The 18,631-nt window shown below is 38.7% G+C and overlaps 2 protein-coding genes across 4 annotated transcripts; both read left to right on the top strand.

The window, feature by feature from the left end:
* Window positions 1-1,224: 1,224 nt before the first annotated feature.
* Window positions 1,225-9,546, top strand: LOC108672175 (endoplasmic reticulum junction formation protein lunapark-A). 3 transcript variants are annotated; one of them, XM_018159803.2, is made up of 10 exons: window positions 1,225-1,837; window positions 2,988-3,026; window positions 3,450-3,701; window positions 4,029-4,145; window positions 4,411-4,453; window positions 4,860-5,033; window positions 5,991-6,035; window positions 6,395-6,574; window positions 7,033-7,290; window positions 7,764-9,546. In XM_018159803.2, the coding sequence occupies exons 1-10, from the start codon at window positions 1,811-1,813 to the stop codon at window positions 7,871-7,873; spliced, it is 1,245 nt and encodes a 414-aa protein (XP_018015292.1). In that variant the 5' UTR covers window positions 1,225-1,810; the 3' UTR covers window positions 7,874-9,546. The 3 variants fall into 3 exon arrangements, with proteins under 3 accessions (XP_018015292.1, XP_018015291.1, XP_047735435.1); XM_018159802.2 differs by having other exon boundaries at window positions 5,952-6,035; XM_047879479.1 differs by lacking the exon at window positions 5,991-6,035.
* A 3,447-nt stretch (window positions 9,547-12,993) lies between these two features.
* LOC108672159 (multifunctional protein ADE2) lies at window positions 12,994-18,531 on the top strand. The gene is made up of 8 exons (XM_018159784.2): window positions 12,994-13,223; window positions 13,944-14,141; window positions 14,547-14,725; window positions 15,225-15,429; window positions 15,938-16,134; window positions 16,827-16,970; window positions 17,778-17,943; window positions 18,177-18,531. Exons 1-8 carry the CDS (start codon window positions 13,199-13,201, stop codon window positions 18,335-18,337), a joined length of 1,275 nt encoding a protein of 424 aa, XP_018015273.1. The 5' UTR covers window positions 12,994-13,198; the 3' UTR covers window positions 18,338-18,531.
* Window positions 18,532-18,631: the final 100 nt, after the last annotated feature.

Below are 18,631 nucleotides of genomic sequence, written 5' to 3'. Positions count from 1 at the left end.
CCAACCTTTGCTCCAACCATAGAGTCTCTCTAAGTTCACCGGACAATTCCGTTATGCGGCGACCAATCTGTGATATTAAGGGACCAGTCGTTTCACCATATGTACCCGTCGTTTCTAATGCGACTGGCTCAAACCGATACCGAGCTGCCAACGCCGCATATTTACGTCTCTTGCTATCCTCCGCTGCACGAGCAGCGAACCCAGCAGAAATAGCCGAATTATTGACGTGCAACTCAGCAAAAGTGTCGACGCAGGTTGCATCCCAGCACAAACACCTCCCATTAGAAAATGGGAAAACCGTTAAGCCATCTGGTCTCCTACCATCCCCTCTGTCCGCTCCAACGGGTTCAAGGCATGAAGGAACGCCAGCGCTCTGAAGAGCCCTCCTGATCACATCGTTCAGAGCCGAGTGTCTCGGATGTCGCCCAGCACTGTACTTACAAGAAAGGCCATGCAGTCCTCGTGCATCCATCCACTTTCCGCACCGACAAGTGTGGGGCTCGCATACATTTGCGCCAACTCGAAGAGCAATCGAGACGCGGAAGGAGCCGGGATCTAGAAGTGTTCCGAGAGCTGCCGATGGGATAGCGTGAAGCCACAAGCCACTCTCCCTCCTCGCCGCTGCAAGTAGACGAATATGAACATAGCTTGAATATGAACAGAAGTCGAGCATCGGACGAGCATTTAGCAACTTGTCGGCAGTTATCGCAAAGGTATCGTAGTCTAGTCTTCAGATAAATACATTTAAAGCTGCCAAATGGACCCTTGGTTACACGGACGCAGTCTGGACGCATAATGATGAGCGTGTTCACCTACAATTTTGCATCATTAATTATTAATGATATCATGACTGATAATCATGATGATTAATGCAGTCAGTGTCACCGCCCGTTAGGGTTCGAGGATAATGCGCAAAAGTTTCACTCTTTATTCAGCATATAAGGGTTCGTTGTATTTGCGTAAAATATTACGATGCATAATGAAATTCTGAGTTTTCTGCTGTTTTGTTGAAAGAAGCCGTGCAGCAATATCGGTATCAAACCGTATCATTTTTTTTTTACACTAGATTTGAATGTGGAATAAATAATTCTTGGTAAAATTGCAGATATCTGGAACAATTCCGCGATCATTTTTGTTAGTGGCTTGTTCAGCCGATAGCATATAACATATTCAGAACTTTAGGATGCTCTACGATTAAAATTAGAAGTTCTAATTTGAAGTCATCCGCTTTCGTGTTGCATAGTATCCATTTTTTTCTGTTTTTGCGAACTGGCTCCGTGAATAAAACAACTTTGATCAGATAAAATTTAAATGAGTGATTGTGTGAAATGTAATTTACCACAATGCAAAGATATGTTTTATTCCTAATTCTAATCCACATGCCATTCATTTTTTGGATAGCATACGCGCGGCCTATACAGTCCATACCTACTGAGACCGTTTCGAGCGAAAATCCCGTTCCCAACTTCCCATCTCTTAGTATTTACCTGTGCGTAACGTAAGCAATCAATCGGTGAAGACTTTAGTTTCTTTTATTCAACACAAATTTCATCACTTATTAAATTGCATTAGTACTTCTAAGGATATCTGATTGCCCCAATTCCACAATATACTGCTAATCTGAGAGCTAATTTTATTTTATACCTGGCTAGGATCCAAAAGCCGGGGTATCACAAGACAAAAGTTCAGTAAGCTGTCAACGAAAAGGAGACTGTTAACCGTCAGTTAACGTATAGCGGTATAGGCCTACATCATCTTGTTTTCTGAAGCCGAATTCACACATTATATTAGTTCCAGAATATTGTATGACATGGGATTAATTTTATCATGGTTCCGGGTAAGTTGCATACCTAACTTGCATGATCTATTTTTTAATCTGAAATTCTGAATTTCTGAAATGAGGTGCAGGAGTAGGACTGAGACTGAGGACTGCAGGTAGGAGGTAGCCTAGGCCCTAGCAGTTTAATAATAGCAGTTTAATACCTAGCTAGTGACAAAGCAGAGAGTTTTTTAGACTCTCCCTCAAGTTCATTTTTGAGTCCTACAAGTAGACCAGTTATTTCCAGTAAAGTGGATTCCTGGATACCATCATACCAGCATTATCATATTTACTTAAGAAATTGGTTCAAATCTGGAGTAAATGAGGAAATTAAAAATAAACTGATTCTAAAAAAGCTCTGGTTTGCCACTAGGTATTAAACTGCTATACCTACCTAACTTTGAGTGAATACCTAAGTCATCAAGTCTAGTTACTAGTTATTAAATGGTAGATGGATATTTTTCTTTTGCATTGCATTGTCATGTCTTGCACAGAGCCCTGATACAAGCATATTGACTAGCTACCTAACTACTAACTAAGCTAACTTTTCTGAACAATAGGCTCCTTTCAAATTATTATTTTGTTATCCATGCCCTTTCTTGTTGATTCTGGAGAAACGACCAGAAACCATGCATGAGTGAGACAAATTGCTTATGCTTGCAATTACCTAATTTTACAAGTTGAAGGATGAAGACTGTTATATGGTTATGTTACAATGATGGCTTTGCTTAATTTTTCTCATAAATAATAAATAAACTGCTCAATTTTGCCTACCATTTTAAAAATTCTTGCTGAAATGAAACAGAAAAACTTGCTATGCTTGGACTCCACAGTTAGACTTGCCGACTTGGAGCACTCAGTTTTGGACTGGTGTGACGTATTGCCAAATTTAATTTATTTAGCCAAGGGATGTGAATTTAATTGGTAGTAGGTATTTATATAAATTGGTTTGGATGTAAATAGTTTATATTCAATCTTTCTAAAATAATAATTTGTGCTACTAATGAAATTATGGTGAAAAATATTATTTATTAATTATCCTATTCCTGAGAGGCTGAGGGTCCGAGGGAGGATCATTCTGTTTCTGAACAGTTGGAATAATGTGCTTCTTCAGGCTGACTTCAGCTATAGTATACATTTCTCAAATAATCACATTTGCATTTTCCAGAAACCGAGCACAAAGGAATTGCTCAGAGAAATTCAGGAGGTAAGAACTTTAAATTCCTATCAAATTTGAAGTAGGATTAGTCTTACTTCCCATTTTAGTTGAGAAAAATGTGTTAAAATGTGCCAAAGAAATGCAAATTAGGAAATAAAAGCCTCATTTATGTCTCCAAGTTGTTATGGGCATGCTGACAGTCATTCTAAACTAATTAGGTACATAAATTTTGCCAAACTGTTTAATTGTAAGTGCTTGGTGTTTCTACATCTAATTTTATAGCTGTAGGTTCATTTATAAATTTTTCATGTATAATTTTTTTGGATTTGCCCTGCAATTTCCTGTAGCTAATGCTAATTCAGCTGCTAATGCTTTTCTAATTCACATTAAAAAAATTCTAATGAATAATGTTTATATGATAGAAAATGCTTGTCCCTATATGACTTGACATCTTTTTTGTTTTTGACACAGGACCTGGACAGCATTCAGGACCAACAACGTGATGTGGAACTGCGCACACGTCGTGTTGGTCGATATGTTGTGTACAGCTTTGTACTTTACCTTCTAGTTGGTCTTTGCACATACTGGTACTGGCTTCCTCGAACCTATAATGACTGGCTCAAGTTTTCCCTCCCCTTTGCTGCCTTCCCTCCACTAGTTATGATGGTCAAGAGACTTCTTCACTGGTATTATGCACGACAGCTGCGGAATTCTAGAGGAAAGGTATGCTTAGAGATTTTTAATTGATTTCATGTTGTTTTATAATATTCTTTTAGTAAATTTTAGTATAATTCCAGATGAATATTATTTGCTGATAATTACTTTTCTATGATAATTTTAATAACTAATTTTACCAACTCCAAAGAAACTTTATTCATCACATGCATTAGACTTCTGAATTATTATTTTTCAGTATTGTAGTTTCCGTCTCAAGCAAAATTGATCCATATTATTTCATTTTCTCAAGCAAAATTTATCCATGTTCTATCATCTAAAGCGAAATTGCTCCATGGTTACTCAATAACTTTCCATTCTAACTCAAACCTCCAGGTAGAGAGGCTAAAGAAAAGGAAGCAGGATATTCTAGATCAAGTAATGGAGACTGAGACTTACAAAGTTGCAAAGGAAATTTTACAACAGTATGCTCCAGAGCAGCTCACTCCAGTTGTGAGTATTCAATGAACCTTGATTAGTTATCTTATGGTATTACCGTTCTCTGTCATTACTTTAAATTTTAGTGTGCAGTGACTTTTTTAGGTCTTGTCGCACAAAGAAGCATGAGGGCACTTAAAATATGCAACACATTTTTTTATTTACTGGTGGAATTTGTTTATCATGCATATTCATTAAGTACTTTTAAAGTCCCTTTTCAAAAATCCAATGGAGCTCCAGGAATAAACATCTATGTCCTGACTAAAATTATCTCTTGCAGATGAAGATGAACATGGCTACTCCTAGCACCACCCTTACTCCTGGTGAGCACAAACTTTCTTAGGTTTCTTTGTGAAAGATCATTACTATCTGAAGTTTGAACACAAAGTACGGTATACTTTATGCAAGAAAATTGATTGGAATTTTTCTAGGTGTATTGGTATACTTTTCATCATTGATTTGTGACTATTTCAATGTTTCATGCCTTGATTCTTATCTAACTTGGTGCAATGCAAATTGGGTGCAGCTTTTTGGCATTTATTGATGCATTTAATGCAATGATATTCTATCAACTTGATAAATGCTGGCTTCACTTAGGGACGATCCCAACTTAATGCAATCCTATTGTCATCATCATAAAAAATTATTTCATAAAATATTGTAACTACATATTCTTCCTCTTCCCATGAAACACACGAGTCTATTCCTTAAGAAGTAATTGTTCCTCAGTGTCAACTGTGCGACGCCGTGAATCGGCCATGGTTCGTCCGATTACACCAGCTTCTGTGGTGCGTCCCTCATTTCCTCATCCTCAGGGCCCAGTCATGAACAGACAAGGTGCGCCACTACCTCATATGGCTCAGGGCAGGGGAATACATGCCACACCCATCCTGACACAGCCCGGTGAGAGAAACATCCTTTGCTGTTCTCTTGTTCAGTTGCAGTCAACTTGGTCTGTTCTATGATGCTTATTCAAATCAGCAGAGTAAGCTATGAATAGTACCTATATTAACTATAGGTGCTTATACATGGGGCGATTAGTTGCGTTGATTAGTTGAGTCGACTACAGTTTTGCCGGCTGAGAGCCTATACACAAGGAGAGTGTTTTTGGTACAGTTTGCCAGTGCCAGTGCGACGGGAGTTGTCGAGTAAGGGTGTGCATGATGGAAGCAAGCGAGAGATCCACAGCTGTGCGCGCTACAGCGGCTTAGAGACAAGCAAGAGAGAGAGCAACGCAGTAATGCTCACTACGAGCGCCGAAGCGGTAGTACTGAACACACTCGACTGGCGCTGAAAACAACTTGAGGTGCTCTGGGTGCAATGCAACAGCTAGTCGCCTCCGAATACAGTCAGTAATCACAAATTTTAGTCGTGTTTACTAGTTGACTCAACTAATTGACGCAACTATTTGCCTCACGTATAAGCACCTCATGAAAAAAAACGTTTTTGTGTAAAGTCTGGTTAACTCTGATTTTATTGTTGATTTACTGTTTTGCTTATGATTTCTAGACAATTATAAGAGTTTGAAGCTGATCGTGTTACCACGTTTTCTGGGCTTGTTGGTTTTGCTTTCTTCTGTGCATTTTGTCAACCTGGTCGTAGCATAAGTAATTCAATGTATTTTTTATTGTTTCATAGGGATATTCTTTGCACTGTGTTTTGAAATAATTGAAATTGCATGTGGGCATTATTTGGTGAATTATAAACCACTCATGGTCTGGTTTGTTTCATTGTTTTTGTTATGAGCTTAGATCTTTTTGTTACATCGTTTGACTTGTATGCTGCGAGATGATTACTGTGTTGTGTGTGTTGTTGGATCAGGACCCAGACAGCAGTTGTTCACGGCTGCCACTTCTGCAGGTGCCCAACAGACGCCCCTCAGAGCCCCCCTACTCACTCCTGCAGGTGATATGCTCACATGTCCTGCCTCGCACCTTTCTATGATGATCCTCATAAGGATGTCTCTGCTGGCAGTTTTTTTAGATTGGTTAACTTACTTTTTATATCGGATGTATGAACACCATGTATCTCCCCATAGTTACGTGAACCATTTTGTGGTAAAATCATTCTATGTTAACCGTAGTGTGTATAATGTTATGCCAATTAAAATCATAATTTCACGATTCAAGTAGATCAATATATGACGGCTAATATAGTTTTTTAACTTTTATATAGGACAATGAATTTTATCTGTTAACATTGTGAACCATGTATATGTTGTTAAGTCTGGGCTTAAAATCACACCTGTATGCGACGTCCCACAGGCCGAGGCGGTGCACCGGGCGTGCCGATGCCGCGACCGGTGGCGCCCCGGGAGCGCGGCGTGATGGACCGCGTCATCGACTACCTCATGAAGGAGGGACCCACCAACAGCTACGCTCTCGTTTGCACTCAGTGCGAGAGCCACAACGGCATGGCGCTTAAAGATGATTTCCCTTACATGGGTGAGTGTTTTGTTTTCAAAATTGTTCAAGGCGCTGTGCTGTGCTTTCACATTTATGTTTTTTTAAGGCTCTGGCTGTGAAAAAATTATATTTTCCAATGCTATTCATCACTAAAGGCCTTTATTTTGAGAAACGATCAGTAGACAAATGGCTATGACGACTTATTAATCAGCTTTTAGCTAAATTACGTCATACATATTATGTCGCATGGATTGCTTTGGAAAGCAAAGAAGGTAGAGACAGACACCATTATTTTCCCGCCATCATTGTGACTGTCCAGTTAAGATTTTTTTTTTATGAAAGCCTCGTGCATCTCCGTATACACAGGAGAAAGTAGCCCAGATTGCTCGCACTGAGTGAGAAGCATTATACAGCGTATATTTTAAATTGTGTACTTATTATACCAGGTATATATTACGGAGGGTATATATTACAGCTGGTATTTTTAAATTGTGCAGCATACCGGTGTGCGTACTGCCACTACTGGAATCCTGCCCGCAAGCAGCGTCCGCCTCCACCGAGGTTGGAGCCTCTACAGCAGCCGCCACCACCGCCACCCGTCGTGTCCAGCAGCGAGTCTTCCTCCACTGACGAGGAAGTTGATGACCACGCAGAACAAGTCGAAGGCGAAGAAAAGCAGTCGCCAGCTCTGAGAAGTGATAGCGAACCTAATAGCTCTGTGGCGCCGCAGCACACCAGTTGTAGTACAGACAGAGGCAAGTGTTTCTAATAACATCTTGATGCACTATGGTTGCATATTTTCTAGGTGTCGTTTTCTTAATGTTTGAATCACTATTGTTACACAGGAACCAAGTTTATGTTAGATCTGGGACTTGATCACTTAGTATTTAGCAGAGGCCGCGTCATAAAACTGATATTCATTAAAGTATTGCTTTTTGCAAGCTTAGTGAATTTTTTGGAAACTCGGTGCTGTTTTTGTTCGTGGCGCGCCGATAATGCACGCCCAGGCGCCGGCTGCGGACGAGGTGAGGCTAAAGCAAGTGAGGCGATGGTATTTGGGCAGAGGCCTAGAAGGCCTGTAGAAACCTCATCTCAACCTGAAAAGTCTTGTGTGATTCATTTCACGGTTCCTTCTGCTATCAAGGTTAGAAAGTTTAATTCTTTAATAGATTCCATCAGGTTTATAGAGCTGCAATCTCGGTTTAACGATGCACGTCTTCTTGTTCAGGAGAAGAGGCCGACCTGGCCAACAGTAAAGACGACCCTGTGTCCGAAGTTGTCGAGGAGCGGCAGGCCAAAACTACCGACGATTCTCCTCCCAAAACTGAAGCAAATTAATCATCGTCATTTTATCATATATTACCAATTGCATAGTGATAATAGAAATATGTTGATAATCCATTGTTGTACTGCGTTCGAGTTTTATGTAAACCAACTGCTTTTTTTCGATACTTCAGAAGATTACTGAAAAGTATGAGTTTCTCAGAACCATATGTTGATTGAATACTTAGACGGTTATTAGACGTCTAATTAAGAGCGTAAGTTACGCTGTGGTGCTAGCTAATGCTCTCTGTCTCATAAATTTCTTGTATCCTTTTATAAATGGTTTTAATTTTTCCGAAGTTGCGCGACATTTCGCCTGTGATTCGTGTCGAATTGCTATAAGCCTTTCTTGTATCATGAAATATTTGGTGTTAAATTTTCATTTTCGTCAAATCGATAGATTTTTAAACTGTACTTTGGCTTTGCTAACATCAAAATCATGCCGTTCGGAAAGAAGCTTATGGAGTGAGTAATGTATCTCTTGTTAGGCAGTTCGCCGTTCGTTTACGCTTCTCCACTGTAAATATTGTTCAAGCATTTGTACCTGTTCGATTTTTCATGCCACCTGTAGATATTAGTGTAAAAAAGTGTGTGAACTGGTCCCAGGCATGTAGGTTTTCTATTGTACAGATAAGCGTTGTATGAGAGTTACTTTATACTTTCATTGCCCATAGTCACCTCAGGTTCAAAGTTTTCGCGATCTTTATCATTCAGTACCTAATATTTGCCTCTGTTGGAATTGCGTCGTTTTCAGTTTGCCCTGTTCTCAACTGAAAAATACTTTGGAATTATTTGTAGTCTTGGCTTTGTACGCTTTAAATTCTTGTGGTGTGAAAGCAGAGGCGCAGTAGTTTGCGGAAATGAATTAAATGGTTAAGGGAGTTTTACAAATTTCACGGTTGGCTTAGACTGTGAACTCTTACTTATTAGTGTAGGTTTTAAAGGTTCATTATGTGTTAATTTACTCCGCAAGATGCTTTGGCTCAAGTGAATAACAATAACTGACTTCTTTTAAAAATATTCCGATTCAATCTACTTTTAAACATTCTTGCATATAATATCTTCCACGAGCGATACAATTTGCATCGGTCAAATATGTTCACTAAAAGAAGTTCTTATTTAATCAGGGAGATGCTTGACTCGAACACGAGTCAAGCATCTCCCTTGTTAATGTAGATTCCATTCTTTAGAAATGAGTTGTCATGACATTTGGATTGTTAGTCGTCGCTTGTCGCATGTAATTACGCTCGCTTCTTTAATACGAGCCTTCATATCACCGCTTCCTTACTCTTAATTGTGTGCCAATTCTCACGTAATTTAATTCAGTATAATTTGAAAGCCAAGTTCATTTTACGGCTTCTTTATTGCAGGTTTAGTACATTTCAGAAAAAATGATTTTCCTTATCATTATTGTTGTATTGTATTTTTTGTATCACGACGATCATTATTGTATCACGACGTGACGCTTGAGCGCTTTTCAGCTATTGCTTTTGTAGCGTTGATGCCACGCCGCCAAACCTCGGCTGTATTTAGTTATGAAAGAAATTAAAGCGATTACTCTCTTCGGTACAAATCGGCTCGTAAAATCATGCTTACGTAAGACAGTTATGTTGATTATTCTAGTCGAGAACGTTGTACCCCACAAATTCTCCTAGTTTACGTTCGTTAATAAAGCGGCGCAAAGTTCATTATGGTCGAATTATTTAACCAACGAGATTTAAGAGAGATATCGAGGATAGCCAGGATATTTCTTCTTTTGCGATTTTATGGCCTGTTTTACTGGGAACAGCTAAACATAATATTTGAGTATAGTAAAAATTTCAATCTAACCAAGAACTAAGGTGAGTAAAAAATGTATGGCGATGCGGCGCGTTGTTATGACTCAAATTTTTCGTAAACTATTTGCTTACGATCGCAATGCTATGGACAAATTTATTAACAGTACTTCAGAGGACTTAACATAGCCACGAAAAGAAATAGTACAATGTTCGCAAATATTATTTTGTCGTATATTTATGAGAAATGCCAAATCGCAATTTTTTAAAATAATTCCTAATATGTGACGACCACGAGCTCGTGGCGTGCGCCACTGAGTGGCTGAGATCGCAGGCGGCGGATTTCTATAAGACGAAGGAATTTCGAAGCTTGTCCACCGCTACGATAAGTGCCTTAATTTGTTGATTTTGTAGAAAGTAGCATTTTAGTCACTCTTTCAGATGTATATAGCTGAATATTTTTCCTGCACCTACTTTTTATTTTATTACAAAACGTTCCTTAGTTTCTGAATAGCCCTCATAGATTTGTAGTGACTCGAATTTATATCTCGCACTGTCTTTATCTTGTGCATGTCGTAATTAATTTTATTAAACCGTCAAACTCGTTGATCATCAATCTCTGTAACTATATGTAACTTAATGATCTTGACGTCTCGGACAAATTTACGGCCGGACTCCAAATAAAGTGAGCGTAGAATATCTCCCAAAGTAATGAACGTAGCTCGATGAAACATGGTACACATAATCATCAGAGCCTAACGGTGATGTTTAGCTCGTGAAAATTTTTTTTATTTTCGCCTTCATTCGCGAGTTATATGACGAGACATGCAGAAATTTGCAGTGCGCATGACATTTCTTCCAAAGGACTGAACAGACTCGAATGAAATTTTGAATATAATTTTCTGTATACCCAACAATGATGTTTAGCTCGTGATAATTTTTTCACTTATGCTTTCGTTCGCGAGTATTTTTCACTTTTCCCTCATTCTCATGAACTCGCTTATTTATTTCGGATTTCACCAATTTCACTGTTTAAATAATGCTTCAACCATTCAGTCAGGAAATCTTGCCAATCCCCGAGCACGAATAGAATAGAATAGAAATGTCGGCACTGAAGAAATAGGCCCATGGCCTGTTGCCGATTCTTGAATTTTTCGTGACTTGATTCACAAGGGATCCGGCTTTTGGAACCCGATCTTTCCATAGCTAACGATTGATTGAGATTGCTGCTGAACTTATTGCCTGGTCCGTAATTTGCTAGGCATTTTAAGACTGAACATATGCTCCTGCATAGCTTCGTCTGGACTTATTGCCTGGTCCGTAATTTGCTAGGCATTTTAAGACTGAACATATGGTCCTGCATAGCTTCGTCTAGCCTGTTCTTGCAGGCGTTCATACTCGGAGCTTCAACGATGCTATCAGGGAGGCTGTTCCATATGTCGGTGACTCGAAGCGAGAAGAAATGTTGTCGCATGGATGTGTTACAACGCAGTTTTTTTAGTTTATAGCTGTGGCCCCTGGTGTTGGTTCTTGTTTCAAATTCTAGTAATCCTTCTGGAACCTTGTATAAGCCATGAGTATACTTGTATGCTTCAATGAGTTCCCCACGCACTTGTGTAATTTTTATTTATAAAAATACAGTACATGACGAAAATACTTTTATTTATGAATCGTACCATCAAATGTTGTGAATTATTTTTAGACTGCGCTAGCGGCCAGCGGGCAACATTAGTCAGTCATGTTTTAGCTTTAACATTGTATTTTCCCCAGCGTCCTGTGAACGTCTACTGAGTGGAAAGATCACTAAGCTACCAAGTCAACCTATAGAATTAATTGAGATAACTGTGATTAAATATTGTCAACATAATGACTGAATTACCATTTGATTCCCGGTAATCTTTCGATATTGTTGTTATTCCATTTTGCTTATTTCTTGTTTTTATTCTAACAACCTTCCGGCACCTTAGGTGGTGCCGTGTTAGTCAGGGCCATTATTCGTCAACCCTCGTTAAGGGGAGCGTCTAGGGTAAAATTTATCTCGGCTATTTACAAACGGATCACTCTGAAACTTGGTACACATATGTAAAATAGAATTCTAAGACATTTTTGTTCGTGTGAATTTTTCGAAAAAAATGAAAGAAAACGTGAAATTCTTAGAAAACGGCCAAAAAAGGGGGTACCGTAGAAATCTATCTCCTCCTAGGATTTTCAAGCTACAACATTGAGACACATATCATTCGATGCGTAAAGACCATATCTAAAACGCAACACGAGGGTTTTTAGGATTTCTCATTTTTGTGGGTGTGGGAGCATTTTTCGTAAATTTTTCGAAAATTTTTCGATTTTCCCCCCGCCACCCCCCCTTTTGCGGAATAAAATCCAAACTATTACGAAATTAGAAAAACGCCCGTGTTCAAATGTAGATAATTTTGTTGTCCATCGAACGGTGTATGTTTCATTAATGTAGCTTCAAAACTCTAGGAGGAGATAGGTTTTCCGTGACAATAAGTTAACTTTTCAGTAGAGCCCGTCAAAGTCCCGCGCGCATCGGAATAGGCACTCAATGTAGCAAGGATACAAAACTAAACGTTACTGGAGCTTGATTCCAGTCAAGGATGGTGAGAGCGACTGCATGCACGCCTCCTCATACGACGCCAGGCGGGTAACTAAGGTGCACTTTAAGCAGACACTCTATTTAAAGTGCTCGCAGCGAATTTCCTCCCATTCTATTTGTTGGAGAACTACCCCACCTCCCTCCCTTTCATGATCTGTCGTGAACGCATAAATCAACGTACAGAGATGGTTTTGGTACCGTTGGATAGATCAGAATGTCAGCTTTAAGATGAGACTAAAAACCGGAAAAGCCGAAATCCAAAATTTTACCCTAGACGCTCCCCTTAAACTCGGTGAATCTTCAGTCTTTACACCAATCTACATAATACTTATTTACATTAACCAATTATGGAAGAGGGACGGCCGTTTTAAAATCCAAAATCTCCAAACACCATTAGAAGCCGCCTGTTCTTCATATATCCCATTTTCTCACTCGCCTTCTGGTTAGCATTGATGATAATACAATTTAACTTTTTGGTAGATATCCTTTCCTTCTTCCCATTATTAGTAAAATTTGTAATAAGGCTACTTGAAAATGGCATTTAATATTATACTATTATTCTTGTGAAATGGTCATTTTCAAACTTAGTTGTATTTTTGTGTGGTAATCTACATGAATTATGTTTATATTATAAATTTTTTTATCTCTCACCAGGATAATTGAAGAATTTTCATCAGGTAAAACCATTTGCACTCGGCGAGATCTTACAAAAGCTGATCTTTCTCTGATCAAACCGGCAATAAAATTCCTTACTAGAAAAAAATTCTAGTAAGGCCTACAAACCCAGAGATCGAGCGGCGATTGGTTGACTGGTCTGCGGTTGCCGAGTTAGGGCTCTGCCAGCATCAAGGCTAGCCAGGCATCAGCCCAGTTTTGCGGCATACCATTAGTGTGACTGACTGACTGGCGGAGTGCTGAACAAGAGTTGCCGGTGTCTTGATATTCGTGACGATGGACGTTAGTAATCATGCTTCATGTAAGTATTAGTTCATAGTGATTTGATAAGGATCGTGCAACTTTCACGTTTTAAAGAAAACAGTGGCTCCTATTATTCGTTGCAGTCTTCCTTTTATGTGCTTTCCAGTTTCCATGCATTTCTATGTTACAACAAAATGCACCTTGGAATCTCGTAATTAAAATTAGTAGTTCCTCGTTAACACCACTTTTTGTCATCAATGACGGAATAGATTCAATGCTTAATTTATCAATTAAACATTTATAAATTTTTTAATTTTATCAATTAAAACGATTTGAATACCGGGATGTGCGAAAACATAATCCATTCAAGTTTTACCCAATTATGTGTCGCTTACCACCGGTAGGCCTTAGCAGCTGTTAGCGCATAGTTTCGTTGTTGGCTCCTAAAATTATCGGCTCGTTTCGTGTTAAAACAGAGAAACTAATAATCTCGAATAATATTGAACTGTTTCTGCTTATGTTGAATTTTACTGATCAAAAAGGAAGCTCACTAGGCAAATTTTTTGGAAATTAATTCCATGGACAAATTGTTTTTTTTTTCAAATTCGTACACTACTTTAAATTGTCCTCGTGGTTTAGAATTTGACCCAAACGAAACTCTCCGCATGTCACAGCCTGCGAATTGCTTCAAACTTAGAGTTCATGCCACGTTAGAAGGGTTACGAAAACGCAAGCTTTAGATTAAATCTCCATATTTCACCACAATTGTCTCTCGCAGCTCCTGTCAGAGGCGAATTGCTGTCGGAGGGCAAGACGAAGCAAATCTACGCCATTAAAGACGATCCTCATCATGTGATCGTAGTCAACAAGGATCGCATCACGGCCAACAACGCACAAACTGCGCACGATTTAGAGGGCAAAGCCGAATGTTCCAACTCTACGAACGCCAAAGTGTATTCGTACCTCAACCAAGCTGGCAAGTATTCATTGAGTACGAATGATCAATTAACATTTCTGCTGTAACGTGGGCTACCATTGAATCGTGAGCAGAATGTCAAACATGTTATTCAAATTATTTTTATTCACATTGGTATTAAAAGAAATTTATCTTTTTGCTACATTTGTTTTAAAAGGACATCTAATAATTTTTTCTATATGATTATCGTTTCAGTCAAAGTGTTGGCATTTTTAATTGCTGCCGTGACCCTCTGCAAATATCGCCGCTCTCTTCAGACCCTCATCTGCCACATCATGATTCAATCGCGTTCATGTTCAAAATATCTGAACAGGAAAATGATCAAACCCTCGATCAAATTAACACAAGTAGTGAAAGTCATATGACTATATTACCTCTGTTGTTAAATAGTATTCTCTTGCTCAGGCGTGCCGACATCGTTTGTGCGGAAACTTAGCGCGACCACATACTTGGCCCGCCGCTGCCGCATGGTACCTCTAGAGTGGGTCACGAGAAGGATCGCTACAGGATCATTCCTCAAGCGCAATCCTGGCGTCAAGGAAGGCTTTAGATTCGCTCCTGTGAAGCTCGAAACCTTCTTCAAAGTAAGTTTTGCTACATTTTTGGGCTAAAGGTCTTGATACATTTCTTCATATATTTTAGTGAATAAATATATTTTTCGCTCACCTAACGATGATTATGCATGCAGTAGTTCCGTGTTTCCTCATTTGAACAATTTTAAATTCGTTGAAGTTTTTACCTTATGAGCGACTCTTTGAACAAAAATATCCATGCAATATATTTTACCAAGTATTTTTACTACCCGTGCACTAAACTGTAATCTAATAATTTAAACAAAGACGCAGCACGTTTGCATTTCAAAAAATTTATTAGCTGCAAAATCTTCCATCAATGGTTATGTTTTTTTTTTACGAAACTATTATCGTAAGTTCAGATATTAACTATAGCTAAAATGTGCAAATTATTTTCCCCATTACATCCGAGCAATAATTGAAGTAAATTAATTGTAACTCGAGTCAAACTCACCATGGGAGCCTATTGGCCCTCGTAAATCGAACCGCTCTCATACCTTTTGTAACTCAGGACGACGCTGCCAACGACCCGGAGTGGAGCAAAGCCCAGGTTCTGTCCGTCCCTGCGGGAGAGGCTGGCGTGCTAACGGAGCGCCAGTACAGCACCATGGCCAGCGCCAGTGTCGCCGTATTCGAGATCCTCGAGCGCGCCTGGGCAGTTCAGCGCTGTACTTTAATCGATATGAAAGTAGAGTTCGGCTTCGACACCGAAACAGGTAATGCTCATCTAATGAGTGCGAACCTTTGTTTTATAACTTTTGTGTATTAATTCTGTGTATGGTATACTTCAAATCGAGTCGGATCTAATTAGTTCATTTTCTTTTCGATGAATGTGAATGGGGTTTGAAATAAAGCCAACCTCTCGGCGATTACTATAACAGGACTCGATATATTTCTTCATTTAGTCTGACTTAATTTGCACAAATATCATCTTATTCAATTGTTCGAGCTCTGTTATAAAATATGATTTGCTGTTATTCTTAAACGATTTCTTTTTAAGTGCTTTTAAATTAACAAAAATACTGATAAAAGTGTGTTAGTTAGTGTGTGACGATTGAACTCCTTGATCCCACCTCTGAACTCGCCTCATTACATCGCAGTCATTTCTACTTTTCTGTCATTGCTAGGCGACACCCGTTATTTTAATAGCCTAATGTACATTAATTTCTGAAGAGAGAAACGTACCAAATTTTATTCTACCGGGAAAATAACTTTTTTTAACAGGTGACCTTCTACTATCTGACGTAATCGACAACGATTCTTGGCGTCTGTGGGAGAATGGCAAGAAGGAACTCATGAAGGACAAGCAGGTTTACCGAAACTTGAAGGACTTCACAGTCGAAGAAATGGTTAAAGTAAAACTCAACTATCTTTGGGTTAATGAAAAACTGGACGGATTTTCAGATGGCCCTGAAAATACGGTAAGATTGTGGAAAGCAGATCATAAATAAAATGATATTTTGAATGAAACGGCTTCAGGCGATGTGAGTGCGAAAGGACCAGGGTTTTAATGAGCTAAAATAATGTGGGTTTTGGCTAATTTGCGTGTTGAAAATGTAAAAATATTAAAATTAAAAATACATAGCGTATTTACTTAGAATAAGCAATATTTTCTCTAAAATTTTGAGCTAAAATAATGTGGGTTTTCTAAAATTATTAAACGAGTGATAAGAGACATAAAAATTTAGCTCAGTATCTCAAACTCTAAATAATGCTCGTTATTTCCGGTGCAAAACTCCTTTTGTAGTTATTGCATCATTAGATTCATCCATGTACATATAACTTTTTTAATCGGGATCGCGAACTCATTTTAACTAACAGTAATGATATATGCTCATTTGATGTGAATAGTCTATCTATTCACATTGTTTCGTTATTCGAGTGAAGAGATTGCTATTGTTTCCTTTTTTCAATTGTAGAATTGACCAATGGCAAATTTACTGCCTATTTTGATGTTGAAATGGCATTCGGCTGATAAATATAGTACCTAACGCTTTTGAGATGAATAATAACCTTGAAGGTTCTTCAACAGGAAGTCAGGAATGAGCTCAACCATCGTTGGTTTTTAAATTCATCTATTTTTCCGATTGCCAATTATTCACGTCTTCCTCAGGTGGTTATACTAATGGGTTCTCCTGCTGATTTGGCCATTAGCGAGGATATTAAAAAGCATTGCGAGAAACTTCTGCTGTCGGTCGTGAGGCGCGTCATGTCTGCGCATAAAGTCACTGAAGAGACCTTGAAGACTGTGCAATACGTAAGTAGCATTGAAACCCAATTTTTTTTATTACTTTTAAATAAATTCTGTTTTCTTTACCTAAGAAACCAATGAAAAAAGTAACATTCTTTTCGACGCGCCTATCGCTTCATAAATGTTTTATTTCGATTAAAGTCAAGTAGAGTCGAAACCTCTAAAGACTGGGCGATTTATGCGTGGTATTCTAGTACACATACTTGTCTTCCAAAGGAAGTAGTTTTCGATTTAGTGTAAGGTCTTTTCTTAGTTTCATAAAGCAATTTTGGGATTTGTGAGATTTTTAAATTTTATTCTGGTTCCGGAGTAAATTTATTGCGAGTACAGAAAGTTTTTGTATTTTTATGATTATCTCTGTCGTCTATTCTTGTCGTGTAAGGGAAGGGTAACCAGTTAAAGTTAGTAGAAAAGGGGGTTCATCGCCCATGTCGTCCTTGACTGACAATTGGAATAGCGATAGATTCATCATTCGTATAGGTGCTCACTAACACCCGCACTTGCATCATACAGTCCACCGTTTTATATATCTGGCTGGGTTATCCAGGTAGACTGAAACTGTAACTTTCATAAATAATAATGGCATTCGTTTGCTTGAAAAATTTTAAATGGGTAGGTTTTACAGCTCATATTTTTTGTTGTAATCTTGTCTGTACTAATTACTGAGTTACCTGTGCTCTAGAATTTTCAAACTGACGATGGGGCTGGACTACCCGAAACGTTTTCTTTAAAGACTACGAATTTTTGTGGAGTTTTCTTTGCTTTTAAGTTTTTAGTGTAACTTTCATTACGGATTTCAATTTGTTCCCTCAGTACAACAGCTTGCCAACGCCTGTCGTCTTCATTGCTGTGGCGGGCCGCAGTAACGGACTGGGCCCCGTGCTGTCCGGCAACACGACGCTGCCTGTCATCAACTGCCCTCCAGTCAACAAGAAGGAACAAACCCACGATATTTGGTCGTCGCTCAGCGTTCCTTCTGGTAAATATTGAACTTTTAAAGCGTTCTGATATTATTGCATTACATATTATATTGGTTCGCACCGTGCTTGTATTTTTTTGCGTTTACTGAGTTATTTAGGACTTGCTTGAACATTGAATGTGTTGTAACATGATTTTAAATTGAAGATTGTTGATACTCTCTAGTCAGTGCATTGATTTATTTTACTTTTACATGTAATACTCTTTAAAATTGACTACTCAAATTTTTGACAGGTTTAGGTTGCAGCACCGTTATATACCCAGAGACTGCCGCCCTCCACGCTGCGTCCATTTTCGCCCTCACGGACCACAGAGTCTGGAGCAGACTTAGGGGCCTGCAACTGCAGCGAGAGCGCGCTCTTCAAAAATCTGATCAAGAATTGCAAGAGGAATAAGTGATTTCTACAATTTTTTTACTGCATAGAATCTAATAAGTCTGCGAACAGATTTATTCATTTATAAACAAAGGAGCGATGGTGAAATATTCCTATCTTGTTCCTTTCGTTCGGAATTCGCAGTTCTGATTTAATTGTTACGTAGGGGATATAAAATTATATTCAGATTTTGTAAAATAAAATTATTTGGTATTTGTGTTGCGTTTCAAATCTCGTCTTGGTCGCAGATTTTTTCACGTGTAGCTGGAATTTTCTAGCTATCGTTTCCGTTAATGGAAATCTTTTTGCCTACTA

Source organism: Hyalella azteca, unplaced genomic scaffold (assembly GCF_000764305.2).
Source record: "Hyalella azteca isolate HAZT.00-mixed unplaced genomic scaffold, Hazt_2.0.2 contig3150, whole genome shotgun sequence".
Classification (NCBI taxonomy): Eukaryota; Metazoa; Arthropoda; class Malacostraca; order Amphipoda; family Hyalellidae; genus Hyalella; species Hyalella azteca.
Note: the sequence above shows the minus strand (reverse complement) of the source record. Positions and strands in the feature narration are given on the sequence as shown.

Bases quoted from the DNA above. Each gene is read 5' to 3' on its own strand.
- LOC108672175 (XM_018159802.2), top strand. From the start codon at position 1,811: ATGGGATTAATTTTATCATGGTTCCGG. The intron at 3,702-4,028 runs GTATGCTTAGAG...TCAAACCTCCAG, and splicing joins TGCGGAATTCTAGAGGAAAG to GTAGAGAGGCTAAAGAAAAG. The intron at 4,454-4,859 runs GTGAGCACAAAC...ATTGTTCCTCAG, and splicing joins TAGCACCACCCTTACTCCTG to TGTCAACTGTGCGACGCCGT.
- LOC108672159 (XM_018159784.2), top strand. From the start codon at position 13,199: ATGGACGTTAGTAATCATGCTTCAT. The intron at 15,430-15,937 runs GTAATGCTCATC...TTTTTTTAACAG, and splicing joins CGGCTTCGACACCGAAACAG to GTGACCTTCTACTATCTGAC. The intron at 16,135-16,826 runs GTAAGATTGTGG...CGTCTTCCTCAG, and splicing joins CAGATGGCCCTGAAAATACG to GTGGTTATACTAATGGGTTC.